The sequence below is a fragment of the Hylobates moloch genome, unplaced genomic scaffold, assembly GCF_009828535.3.
Source record: "Hylobates moloch isolate HMO894 unplaced genomic scaffold, HMol_V3 SCAFFOLD_20, whole genome shotgun sequence".
Classification (NCBI taxonomy): domain Eukaryota; kingdom Metazoa; phylum Chordata; class Mammalia; order Primates; family Hylobatidae; genus Hylobates; species Hylobates moloch.
The window spans coordinates 34,602,374-34,616,993 of record NW_026652295.1 but is presented as its reverse complement, the minus strand read 5'-3'; the positions used below and the strand labels follow the sequence as shown (position 1 = coordinate 34,616,993).

At 39.0% G+C, this 14,620-nt stretch overlaps 1 protein-coding gene across 4 annotated transcripts in view; it reads right to left on the bottom strand.

Annotated features, from left to right (window-relative positions):
* MAPK14 (mitogen-activated protein kinase 14) overlaps window positions 1-14,620 on the bottom strand; it is an 84,678-nt gene that overhangs the window by 40,435 nt on the left and 29,623 nt on the right. For all 4 annotated transcript variants that reach the window (XM_032140238.2, XM_032140235.3, XM_032140236.2 and 1 more), the window contains exon 3: window positions 12,863-12,921. In XM_032140238.2, coding sequence (XP_031996129.1) covers window positions 12,863-12,921 — 59 coding nt within the window. The remainder of the gene's footprint in view (window positions 1-12,862; window positions 12,922-14,620) is intronic.

Here is a 14,620-nt window from a genome sequence, read left to right as displayed (position 1 = left end):
CTATGTTGCTCAGGCTGGGCTCTAACCCTTGGTCTCAGGTGATCCTCCCAATTCAGCCTCCCAACATTACTATTCTAACTTTAACTACCTGCCATCTATTCTAAACACTTACATACTTATTCCTACTTGACATATCTTTTTCCAGGTTATCTCAAGAAAAAAGAAACCAGGCCAAGCTTTGTGGCTCACACCTATAATCTTAGCACTTTGGAGGCTGAGGCAGGAGTGTGAGATCAGCGTAGGCAACATAGGGAAACCCCATCTCTACAAAAAATAAGAGAGAAAAGAAAACAAAAAAAACAAAGGTAGGGATTAGAAAGATACACGTGCCAAGTATCAGTTTTCTTAAAAATGTTATTCTTGCATGACAAATATATAGTATAACTTACTGCATGGCTATAATTAAATATCTTGTAGTTTAAATCCACTGCTACATTTTCATTTCATTATAAGTCTTCCACATTATAGGTTCTAAAATAGGAGGTTTTTTATTTTCAAACTATAATTCTTTTTCAGGAATGACTAGTGAAAGGATTTTGTTCATTGACAATATTCCTGCATTTACCTTAAAGGAAGGAGGAACACGTTTTTTCTGGAGGCAAGATGAGGCATTCCAGAATTTCTCCTCACAGGTGTGGTGCTGGTTATTAATCCCATCTTTATGTGGTAAGATTAGGGAATGATTACATTCAAGTCCAACAGGTTCACCACACATATTCTAGACACAATGACTTAACCCATTCATTACTGTATTACACAGCTATGGAAACATAAAAAGTAGATCGGGTCTAAAAAGGCTGTTTATTTTTTTTCTTGAGACAGGGTCTTGTTCTGTCACCCAGGCTGGAGTGCAGTGGCACAAGCTCGGCTCACTGCAACCTCCACCTCCCGGGATTAAGCAATTCTCGTGCCTCAGCCTCCCGAGTAGCTGGGATTACAGGTACGTGCCACCATGCCCAGTTAATTTTTGTATTTTTAGTAGAGGCGGGGTTTCACCATGTTGGCAAGGCTGGTCTCGAACTCCTGATCTCAAGTGATCCGCCCACCACGGCCTCCCAAAGTGCTGGGATTAGAGGCGTGAGCTACCATGCCCGGCTAAGAGGCTGAATTTTTTAAAATAAGTGTAAGTTTTATTTACTGTCTAAGAATCATTCCCGGCTAAGAGGCTGAATTTTTAAAAATAAGTGTAAGTTTTATTTACTGTCTAAGAATCATTCCTATTCCTGAGGTTGGGTAATAATATATATCAGCTGAGCTATAAAGAACGCTGATTTCATTTCATTTCTATTTGCATTTTTTATGAATTTTGGAGGGAAGAAAGCAGGTCAGTAATTTAGATCTATTATTAATGTATTATAAGAATAAACGTGTGTGTGTGTGACCTCTCTTTATATACCTACACGCACAACTAATACACTATATTTATTACTTTCTGTCCTCCAAGAGGAATGGAATTTTTTTCTCTGTCATAATTTCCCGGTAGGGCTGCCATGGTCAGTTCTCAATTTCATGAAGATCAACAGGACTTAACCTAGTTGTAACCTTAAGATGTTAGCATTTCATATTTTTAAATCTTGCATGTTTATACTGCCTTGAGGAAAGAGTAGACTCTAAATGTAATTAATAAGTAAATGAGACTGAAACGTTTTAAGAAATGTTCCAATCTCAACATAACATAACCAAAGGCACTAACTAGCACTTATTCTGTGTCCAGCACTGCAGCAAGCAGTTTATTATGTCCACGTCTCATGTACTCTTCCCAATAACTCTGTGAGATAATGTCCATTAGCGTTCCCATTTCATTGACAAGGAAATAGAGACAGAATAAGGATAAGCCATCTACTCAAGGTCAAAAAGAGTAGTAATGTCAGGAGTTGGATCTAAAACTAACTGACCCCACAGACCATAATCTTAATCACAGCACATATTCTTCCAACAATTCTTTCAGCTGATGCAAAATTTACATCAACGGAATGACCTTTTTAAAAACTCTTACAAATGTCACAATAACTAGGGAAGCAGTATGTCTGAATAATTTCCTTAATAATTCTCAATACTGTATTTACTATCAAAGTTAATCTTAACAAAGTTCTTAGGCTGGCAAGAACATAGCAGTATTCTGTCCTAATCACAGTTACTATATTTTTTAACCCTAAATTGATGCATAAGCTGAGGAAGACAGAATTCAATTTCGGTCGTATAAGACTACTTTGCACATAATTATATTGTTTGACATTGGATAATAAGAGGGTTATTCTTTGAACTTTTCTAAATAATTTTACGGAGAAGAGACAAACATAACTTATTTTTAAATAAAAATAATAATAGTCCTAACTAATATGCCTGAGCCAGTTCACAAAGGTTAGGCAAAACTACTAATGAAACCATAGCAACTTCAAGTACAGCTATTGTGTGTAAATTGTTACCAGTGAGTTAAGAAATCTTAGGCAGCCAGAGGACCACTGACTGCATGGTGAGAGAGAGAGAGAGAGCTTTTAATTAGAACAGTTTACCACTATGTAATTTCTCTCAAATCCTTTCCCCCTCAGAGACCACATCCATTTTATCACCAAAATTTAGAATGAGGGTGAGACTGCCAAAACATTATGTAAGTTTATAAGATTAATCAGTCTATATAGTAATAACTATCAAGCATTACTACTAAGCTACAATGAAATAAACTGAAAGGTATTATTTATGGCAGAAGCATCTTGTAGGAACTAACTTAATCACTATACTTGTTTCCAGGAGGCCCAAAGACCAATCCATGACCACCAATTGTTACATTCTAACTCCCATATAGAAAGATTTTCAAAATAAGTCTTACAACAGGGGACAAAAGCAAGCATCATGCAAAGTTGCTGATTGTTTATGGAAGATGCACCAACTTCTAAAAATAATGAACAGGATGGGGGGCAAGGAATATAAATGAGCACGTTTTAAGAAGCACATTCCAAAAGAGGCATTAATGGAGAGTCACATAATTTCTATAGTATTCGTTTCTGAAAGGCATAGTCAATTACATTTTAGTAAAGACATGCCTAATATTATCGATGTACCTAAAGTAAATTAAGTAAATTAAGGAAGGTTAGACTTGAGTGTAGTTGGAAAGCTATCTAGTTCTCACATCTTTACAAAGGAATTAAGGACTTTATTAGGCTAAAAGCTGAAAACAATTTCATGGACTTATACAAATCTTGTTTTTCACTTTTCTTGTGAAGTTGGTCTTCTTTAAATTTAATCAAAGTATAGAGAGCACAAATCACATTTCTCAATGTGACTCCTGTGAGTAAAATGTACTGTGACAGCAAGAAGGAAGAACTCTGTCATAAATGCTTTTCAGTACTCTAGACAGCACCCCATTCTACAGCTTCATTTATACTTCTTGGATAATACCCAATTGTTAAGACCAGCACCACTGTCCCTGCCCTCTTCCTCCCCACCTCTCACTTTTTAAAGCACAGAACAATCAGAAAGAACCTATGTAGAAAAAACTCTTCTATATCTATAGACTGGCGTCTCTTACTGCTATCAGTCCTATTCAAAGCAATTATCAAAAGGCAAAAAACAAAACAAAACAAAACAAAAATTTATTCCATATTTAAACAGGGTGCTTAAAACAATCACAGGGATTGACAATTTGTAAGCACAAGCTTCTGCAACTCACCTATTGATCCTTGGGATTTACTACAGTCTATTCTCAACACAGGGGAAGAGTGATTCTTTAGAAATAAAACTCAGATCAGGGCACTCCTTTCCTCAAAAGGCTCCCTATTTTACTAAAACACAAAATTCCTTTCAATGGCAGATAAAGCCCTACCTAATCCAGTACTCTGCCCCTAATTACGTCTCTGATTTCATAGTCTATGTCTCTGTCCCTTGCTCTTACTCAGCTCCACACTGGCCTCCTTGCTCCAGTTCCAATATATCATGCAGTCTGCCTCAGGACCTTTGCACTGACTTCCTCTTCTGCCTGGAATGCTCTTCCTCTAGATACTCCCAGGTCTAATTCCTCTACTTCTTCACACTTTTGCTCAAAGTTCATCTCAATAAGGCCTATCCATTTAAAATTCCATCTTCCCCCCACGCCCTTGTACTCCTAATACCCCTTTCCTGTTCTACCTTTTCTTTTTAGTTATAGCATTATTGTCTGCTAACAGACTATGTAATTTCCTTTTTTATATGCTCACTGTTGTTTATTGTTATCTACTTGTACAATGTTCATGGAGGACAGGGTTATTTTTTGTTCCCTATAGTATCTAAAGTACCAAGAACAGTGTCTGATAGATAGTAGGCACTCAATTACCACTGAATGACTCAGGACAACTCATACAGCACTACTAGTAAGACAAGACAAGGGCTCATTTTATTGAAATATGTGTGCCAAAGATCTTATCTGGTAAGCAGACCAGACTGTTCTAATTTAGGGGTAAAAGAACCATTCAGCAGCCAAATAGGCAGCTTAGTAGGCTTATTTCACAACAAATTATTCTCACTTGAAGCAAAGATTACTAAAAGATGCCCTCTACATTACCTGCATCAATGAAACTAGACTCAATATTTTACCACACAGTCTACATTACAGGATGAAAACAAAAAAGCTAGTCAAAGGCGAGAGTACTGAGCATGCTTTCAGGCAACCAAATCATCAACCAGTTATAAACAGTGACAGCACAAAGTCATTCATTGATTCTATCACTCCATCAACAAATACGTATTTCTGGGCCCTGGGGATGCAGCAGTGGGAAAGACAGATACAGCATTTAGATGAAAGGAAGGCATATATATAATCATAATAAAGGGACATATAATAAAGGGACATAATAAAGGGACATAATAAAGGGACATATGGTGCTGGAGAACACACAGGAGAGAGTCCCAGCACAGACTTAGGAAGGAGTGAATTAGAGAGAGATTGCTGAGGGACTCAAACTCTAAGCTAGGCCTTGAAGCTACCTTACCTTTTAAAACTAGCTAATCTGAGAAAAATGTGGCATCTTATCAATCATGTCAGGCAAAAACTGAATGATATTTTCTTAAGAGATATGTAACTTATTTAGATTTCAAACATGAGTTTGTAAAAACATCTACAAGGAGTTTCGCCACCCACCATCCCCATTTCAGCAGACCTCTCTGTTAAAAAAAAAAATTGTAAACATAAATGTTAATAGTTAACTCATTAATCTTTATCCTAGACCACTTCTCTTCCTGTGTTCACTATCTTGAGCACTTAGCCTAGTTTCAAGCAACTAGGCTAGGTATTTTTTTCAGCATTATTTCCAAAAATACCATGTTTATTAGCTAAAGTAGGAAATAACCTATAAGTCCAAGCAACTCGGCTAGGTATTTCTTTCACCATTATTTCCAAAAAGATCACATTTATTAGCTAAATTAGGAATAACCCTACACACACACACACACCCAGAATTCATTAATGCACAATTTTTATCCAAGTACAAAAGAAGAATCAATAGTTATTTTCATTTAACACTCTCCATTCCACACAAATCTCTTTTCTGTACACTTTACATATTTCCTTCATTCTCTCTCTGGAATAAATTTCAACTTCCACATCCTATCCCTATTTGTTTCTTCGGACACAGTTATTACCTTCTTTAGAGGCTTTTCTCCACTAAGCTTCTCTAATATTCTGAGTTCATGCAGCACCCTGTAAGTCGTCTAGACATTACAGATTTGACTCAGCCCTTCAGTTATTTTAGGTAAGCATTTCTTAATAAGAAATACCTCATTTCTTTAATAAGACCATAGCAATTGGAAAATGAGACAGGCCCTTAGTTTTGGCATCTTACATAGAACTTAACACAATATTTACTCAATAAGAAAGGGTAGCAGACTTTCAAATAATAATCATAGCCTTAGATCAGAAAAATGTGATGAGAAATAGGTTTAGAGCCAAAAGACCAGGGAGAGACGCAATTTTGTATGCGATATTATACAATTAGGTTCATCTCTCTCAACCTCGGTTCCCTCATCTGAAAATTAGAGATAATACCATCTATTTCACAGGGTTGTTGTGTCAAATGAGATTACGTGAAAGCCCTTTGTACCCTCCAAGATGTTACTGAAAAAAAGAAGGTTGTTATAGAACTGCTCACCCACGTTTTGTCAGTTTCACTCATAAGCATAAGGCCCTGTTTTTTAAAGAAAGGACATAGTTGTAATGCTGGCAAGAAGTCAAACCAAAAGAAATTAAAGTCAGATATTAACAATGAGAAGCATCATTACATAAATTTAAGTTCCCAGAAAAGTCTTAAATCCATTTCAGATTTTCAACTAGTATGCCCATCCGAAATATTTCCTAATGTGTTAAGGATCCAGGAGAAAACTGCCTGTGGTAAAGTGATATCTTTTTATCATACACTATGGAATGTGTTTGTGTGGGGAGGAAGGGGGAGAGAGTTGTAACTATGTCATCCCACATAAAAGTAAAACCTTTCATCCTTTTTCCAATTCCATTTCCAGTTCCCAGTACCCTTTGATCTCTTCTCTAAAGCAACCACCTTAATGAGGCTTAGCTTATAAAGCCCCAAAGATCTAGTCCCTCCCCATTCCAGCTTCATCTTTTGCCATATACACCTCTATTCCCACCAAACACACACACACACACACACACACACACACACACACACACACACACACACACCCCTTTTCTGCCCTCAGCTCCCTCTCTCGGCCCCTGGATGAACTTGTACGTTCCCCACCTTTCCAACTCTCCTTCATCCGTTAAGCCCTCTGTGTATACATCTTTTTTGCAGAGGCTTTCCTGAAGACACCTCACGTCTGGGTTAGGTGGCCATACTATGCAGTCCTTTAGCACTCTATACCTGCCCTATAATGGCAATTCTTGTGTTCACCTGTTTAACAATGGAGTGCATGTTACTGTTCTAAGTGCTAATGATTCAGCAACGAAGAAAACAAACTCCATGCTGGAACAGAGCTTACAAACAGAGGGAGAAGACAGACGACAACAAAATTTGCTAAGAACAAAGCAGGGTAAGGAGTAAACAGTGACAGTAGGGGTACTATTTCAGTTAGAATGGTAACAAAAGAAGAGCTTCTGATGAGAAGACCCCTGGGTAGAGTCCTGAAGGAAAGCAGACAGTCATGTAGGTATGTGGGGAAAAAGTTCCAGGGCAATAACAGAAACTGGTGCAAAGGTCTTATTGCAAATGTGGTTGTCTGTACTCAAAGAACAAGAGGCCAGAGTGACTGGGGTGGAGACAGAGTGGAAAGAGGATGAGGTGAGGTTAGATTAGAGAGTACACAGGAGACCAACTCATGTAGGACCTTTCAGGTCTTACCACATGGTATTTTGTTTGATCATTTACGTTGTTCTTCTCTCCCATTAACAGCCTCAGCTCTTATTTACTGTTATATTCCTCAGAGACTATTACTGTGCCTAGCATAAGGTAGATATTCAAATATTTATTGAACAACATCAGGTTAAAATGTAAATCCAGAAATTTCCTTTACCAATTCAGTGTTTTCAGCAACTTTTACATTGAAATAAAAAGCTAAACTTATTAGTTGAGCAATCATTGTTAGTAAGTGGAAGAAGTGATCTCTTCTCTCATTGGCTTTCACTAAAACAAAGGCTGCTGATTAGCCTTGTTGTAGGTCTTCTGCTCTATCATGGTAGAATCCAAAACCCCACTTCCATTTCCCTCTTCAAGAATGAAGCAGAGATAAGGAATTCAGTGTAAGAAACCTGGGATGGGAACTTGTAAAATAAAGGAAAAAGTATCAGAAGACTAATTTCCACTTAACTCATGACAATTCAGTTTCCATGAAATTTGAGGAAATAGTTCCCAGGAGGAATAAAAAAATTCTTGTCTACTACGCTTGTGCAAAGAACCACTATAGTTAAGAAAAAGGGGGGGGGAGGTGCGGCATGGTGGCTCATATCTGTAATCCCAGCATTTTGGGAAGCCAAGGTTGGGGGATTGCTTGAGTCCAGGAGTTCAAGACCAACCAAGGCAACATAGCAAGGCCTTGTCTTTACAAAAAAATAAAAATAGCTGAGTCTAGTGGTGTGAGCCTGTAGTCCCAACTACAAAAAGAAAACACACACACACACACACACACACACACACACACACACACACACACAGAAAAGGCAATACTGTAGTAATACTAAATTACAGCTTGCTCTGGTGTTAGGTTCAAATATTGGCTATTTAAGATGTTTGCATTTCTACGGGTAATATCTGTTGCATACACAGGAATATATATGCATGCAGTCTCTTGCCAAACATTGCTATCAAGAAGCCAACAGAAAGGCCCGAAGGATTTCCAATCATTTAAGAGATCTAGATGTACCGTATCTTTACAAAATTTTGCCATCTGTACAACCACACCCTATGGCGGTCAAGAGCAACTCAGTATATCCATCTTTTAACACTACATTTTCCAAAAATCATCTCCATCCAGATTCAGTAACTGTATATTGTTCCTAATGTTCAAAATGCACTACCTATTGTTCCTTTCTCAAAGGTATAGTCTTCATTTGCAAGAATTAAAATTTAAAACATAGCAAAAATCTGAAGTAGTCATGTACCACATAACAATGTTTCAGTCAACAGTGGACCACATATATCACCCTGTCACCTGGGCTGGAATGCAGTGGCGCAATCATGGTTCAATACAACTGCTGCCTCTGGGCTCAAGTGCTCCTCCCACCTTAGACTCCCCAGTAGCTGGGACTACAGGCATGCACCACCAGGCTCAGTTAATTTTTTACATTTTTTTTGTAGAGAAGGGGTTTCCCTATGTTGCTCAGGCTGGTCTCCAGCTCTTGGGCTCAAGTGATCTGCCCACCTCGGCCTCCCAAAGTGCTGGGATTATAGGAGTAAGCCACTAAGCCTGGCCTACAGTACCATATTTTTACTGTATGTTTTCTATGTTTAGTTATGTTTAGATACACAAATACATAGCATCGTGTTACAGTTACCTACAGTATCCAGTACAGTAACATGCCATGCAGGTTTGTAGCATAGGAGCAACAAGATATACCATATAGACTAGGTGTGTAGATTATACCATCTAGGTTTGTGGAAGTATACTCTATGATGTCTGCACAATGACAAAATCACCTAATGACATATTTCTCAGAACACATCCCAGTCATTAACTGATGCATGACTGTATATAAATTAAAAGTGCTAACCAAAACATAAAGGCACAAATACACGTACCACATGATTAAAAGTCAACTGTAGGCCAGGTGCGGTGGCTCACACCTATAATCCTAGCACTTTGGGAGGCTGAGGTGGGCGGATCACTTGAGGTCAAGTGCTCATGACCAGTCTGGCCAACACAGTGAAATCCCACCTCTACTAAAAATACAAAAATTAACCAGGTGTGGTGATGTGCACCTGTAATCCCAGCTACTTGTGAGGCTGAGGTAGAAGAATCACTTGAACCTGGGAGGCGAAGGTTGCAGTGAGCTAAGATCGTGACCCTGCACTCCAGCCTCGGTGACAGAACGAGACTCCACTTCAAAAAAAAAAAAAAAAAAAGAAAAAAGAAAAAAGGAAAAGAAAAAGAAAAAAACAACTGTAAATCTGAAAGTAATTAGAGATTTTGCTAATTAGCATTTAAAAATTTGTGTTCAAATTATAGCCTGCTCTAAACAGGCAGCTTGTAGAACCCCTCTAGCCTACATTATGTCTGGTTTGGCCAGAAATGTAGGTTTTCATTTGTTTACTTGTTTTGTTTCAATGTGAATTTGAATACTTTTAGGAGGTGCAGATGTATTTTGCCACAGACCCCACCACTCCCAATTGTGTAACACTGAACCTCATTTATGTTCTTTGTGTGACCCTGAAGGTATTTAAATTTGCAAACCCTGCAACTGTAGGTGAAGATGTTTAGTTTCTTATGCATATCCCAAAATAACTTTAGAAAACACTGAAATGGCTGGGCATGGTGACTCATGTCTGTAATCCCAGCATTTTGAGTAGCCTAGGAGAGCGACCACCTGAGCTCAGGAGTTCGACGCCAGCCTAGGCAACATGGCAAAACCCCATCTCTACCAAAAATACAAAAATTAGCTGGACATGGTGGCCCACGCCTGTAGTCCCAGCTACTTGGGAGACTGAGGTGGGAGGATTGCATGAGCTGGGAGGCAGAGGTGGCAGTGAGCCGAGATCTCGCCACTGCACTCCAACCTGGGTGACAATAGGGCAAGACCCTGTCTCAAAAAAAAAAAAAAAAAGAAAGAAAACACTGAAATAACTATAGTCCTGAACTACAGTGATTTTTTCAGTGATATGAACATCACAATAAAAAGTAACCAATGGAACATTTTTCTAAAGGCAAACAAGTTCATTCTATTTTCAGAGACTTTCTGTAATTTAAAACACTTCAGAAGTCAACGACCTCAATTCTCGTCATTTTACAGGGAAATGACTGGGCCTACAGTGGTAAAGTGACTTGTCCAAGGTCATATGGCCAATTGGTAGCTTGGATACAAAAGTGCTTTGAATTTGTTTCCCCCAACTAGACACTGTCGTCGAAAGGAAGGGCGACTGTTTCTGATTATTCTGAGCCTGTGCCAACACTCTGCTCAGTGTTCTGCATTCAGTAAGTAGTCAACAAGTAGCAATGAGATTTGCTTCCAAGAGGTAAACTCAGTTATTGTTTATAAAAAACAGAATCCAGCTAGAGTTAAATAGAAAGAACAGATTCCTGCTCAACAGCCATAGTATTTGTTGAATAAATGAATGAATGAATGGTTGAATGAATGAATGAAACCTTAGTTCAAAGGTAGATTTGTAGTTGCTGGGTCCTTACATGAATGAAGCAGCCAAACAAAGGCACTACTATCAGTAACACTTAACCTTTTAAATAGACACTGGCCTTAATTAAGGTCTTTTCACATAGGAAAAATAGGTTCTTAATCCGGTTCCAGAATGCCCAATTAGGCCAAAATACAGCATTTTGCACTTCGCACAAGTCAGCAAATCATTTCCTTTGTTATATAAATCCATCCTTAGTATACCTAAAGTTTTGGGATACAGCTCAGAACTCAAATGTTTTCCAAAGTAATTCACAAACACATTACTTCAGCATTTCTTCCACATTTAGGAAAACTATTTTTAAAAACCATTCATTCTGCAACATTCCCTTTTCCAACTATAGCATACAGTAGGGCTCAACAAACTGTAATATACATGCCCCTGGGTAACATCCAGTAATCTCTGGAAGCCTCCATATTGTTGTATCAAGCAGGGCTGCGAGAAGAACAATTTTTCTTAGTTATTGGCTACTTTTTTCCTTTGTTTCTTAAATTTTCATTAGCAGGATCAAATTTAATGCAGCCAAGGAGATCTTGTAGGTGGACCAAATTCTCCTCTCTTAACTTCTACTCTCAGCCATACACTGTTCCAACTAAATTCAAATGGTGGAGAAATGTTTTTGCCACCTTTCCTCCTTCCCTTTCCATTTCATCTTATTTCTTTCTTTCTCCCTTTTCTTAGACAGAACATAGAAGTTCAAACATATCCCCTTTGTGTCCTGTGGGAAAGGAGTAAATGGTGTTTGCGATCAGCCCAGGATAAGAATGGGAGAAACTGAAACCAAGATAAGGGTGAGGAGAAACTGATTAGGTTCAGCCCTGGGGTCAATGGGGGAATGGAGGTTAAGGAAGAGAAGTCGTGATCTTCAGTTCTGTTTTGGCTTTCATAATAGTAACCCTTTCCATTTAGGAATGCAAAATTTCAATGTGATCAAAAGTATAACTGTGTTTAAGGTTTTTTTCTCTTTCATGGTATAGTGTATCTGTGAACTGGGGGCAGGGAGAGCTGTGTCAACTCAGATACTAGAAAAGCTCCTATCGTAGAGAGCTCACACATACATGGGAACACTTGCTAGAATCTGTCTTATGCTCACCAATGTGCAACCTGGGCATGTGAAGGCACTAATGACACATGTGGCAACCCTTGCCAATGGGGTCAGGAGCCAGTGTATTAATGATCCCCATCTGAGGTGCATTACGTACAGCTTCTTAGATCTTGGCAGTTTTCAGCCCAGTTGTCCATAGTGGTGACCAATTCAACATATACTCATAGAAGCTTTCTCTCCTTCCCTGTTTCATTTTCCCTAGCCCCCCACTACTGGTTCCTGAGAATCCCAGGCTCTGCTTTCTAGGGGGATCCCAGGCTAAAACAACAGAGGTGGTTACAAAGCTGGGAGAAGAAGCCTTTCTCAACAGGTAGAGTCTGCCCCTTATCCCAGTGTAGAAATCTAATACTTCGAGGATCAGCATGTAGTTCTAGTATCATCTCCCACATGCATGGGCGATAAGAGTAGGGAGTCTATATGGCTGGGGCTCCATTACATTTCTTGAAGAGCACCTTTAAAAGTTGGGATCGGCCAGGCATGGTAGCATGTGCCTGTAGTTCCAGCTCCTCAGGAGGCTGAGGTGGGAGGATCACTACAGCCCAGGAGCTTGAGTACAGCCTGGGCAGTATCACAAGACATCATGTCTTTTAAAACAAAAACAACAACAACAACAACAACAAAAACCAACCCTGGGATAAACACTTTGAAAAGAAAATCCATAGTCAAAACTCTCTCCATTCCTTTCTCCATGGAATTTTTGTAAGAATTCAAAACTGACTCTTCAATGGGGTACAATGTGCCTGAAATGATGCAAATACTAACACGCACCACCCATAACATACATCTTCTGGTATCCATCCCTATACCCAAAAAGAGGTGCATGATAGGAATAAAGAATTTTTTGAAGTCTATATGTTGCTAAATGGTTCGGGAATAGAAATGGACTATTAGTCTTCATTCTGTAGACCAGGAAGGCAAATGCAAAAAATTTACTCACACATCATTGAATTCCTCCAGAGACCTTGCAGGTGTAAAAACGTCCAACAGACCAATGACCTGTAAGAAAATATAAAAATTAAAAAGTAAATAAATATTAAACTCAGTATAGTACCCATCAGGTCTTAATCTTCTCTGTTGTTTTTTTTTTTTTAAAGAGTCAGGGTCTAGGCCGGGAGCAATGGCTCACGCCTGTAATCCCAACGCTTTAGGAGGACGAGGTGGGCAGAGCACCTGAAGTCAGGAGTTCGAGACCAGCCTGGCCAACATGGTAAAACTCTGTCTCTACTAAAAATACAAACATTAGCCAGGTGTGGTGGCGGGCGCCTGTAATCCCAGCTACTCAGGAGGCTGAGGCAGGAGAACTGCTTGAACCTGGGAGGTGGAGGTTGCAGTGAGCCGAGATTGCGCCACTGCACTCCAGCCTGGGAGAGTGCAGACGCGGAGCGAGACTCTGTCTCAAAAAAAAAAAAAAAAAAGAGCCAGGATCTCACTCTTGACATGCAAGCTAGAGTACAGTGACACCATCACAGTTCATTGTAGTTCAAGCAATCCTGTCTCGGCCTCCCAAGTAGCTGGGACTACAAGCACGTGACACCACCATGCCTAGCTAATTTTTCTTTTTTTGTACAGATGTGTCTCACTAGATTGCCCAGGCTGGTCTTGAACTTCTGGCCTCAAGCGATCCTCCCACTTCAGCATCCCAAAGTGCTGGCATTACAGCAGTGAGCCACCATAGCCAGCCAGGTCTCAATCATTTTAATAGGAACTAATTCAAAACCAGCTACCTCAGTTCCATAACATCACATCATATACTTAATAACTCCAACTAATTTTCTACCCAAATTATGCTTTTGTTTTCTACTTGTTAACATCAATTCTCATATTAACCCACTTTACCATTAGAAATCTTCATCTCTTTAGAATTTAATCATATGTAGTCAGTAGTTTATCAGAACGCAAAAAGATTTAGGGTCCTTGCCTTACGTATGTACTAATGGTCTAATGAATTAATCCAACAGGGGAAAAGGTCACACGTCCATGGTTGTTACCATAATATTGTGTTTTTTAAAAATGTATTCCACGAAAAATTTCCATCTTAACCATATATCCTTCAAAACTGACATTTTTAAAGTCTCAAAATATTCTCAGTATTATCTCACGAAATCTTAATGTATAGGGTATTTAAATCAGACAATTTAAAAATGAAAAAAAAAGTCTATCTTTACACAGGGATAAAGCAAAGAGCTACTTAATACTCAATAACCCATGGTCTTTGAGCAGTTTTTCTGATCATGAATTTATAATGATTTATCCACATACAGCACCCTCCAACCCCTACCTCCCATCTATTTTCCTTAAAACCCAGGCCGTTCATTTCTACAAAGTTAGGCATTGACAAGGCAAATAAGAAATATATAATTCATTTGTAATACGCCCAGCCATATTTGAGAGTATCTGGTTATGAAGCAAGACTGTGGCCTCACTAGCACACTGTTCTAAACTGCCAACTTAAACACAAAGCTCTAGAAGTAAGATATGCTAACACTCAAAACATTATCATGAAAAAGATCTTCTAATTAGGATGTTACTCCACTCATCCAAATACCAGACTTTTTTTTTTTCCTTTGAGACAGAGTTTCGCTCCTGTTGCCCAGGCTGGAGTGCATGGCACAATCTCAGCTCACTGCAACCTCTGCCTCCCGGATATAAGCGATTCTCTTGCCTCAGCCTCCCAGGTAGCTGGGATTACAGGCAT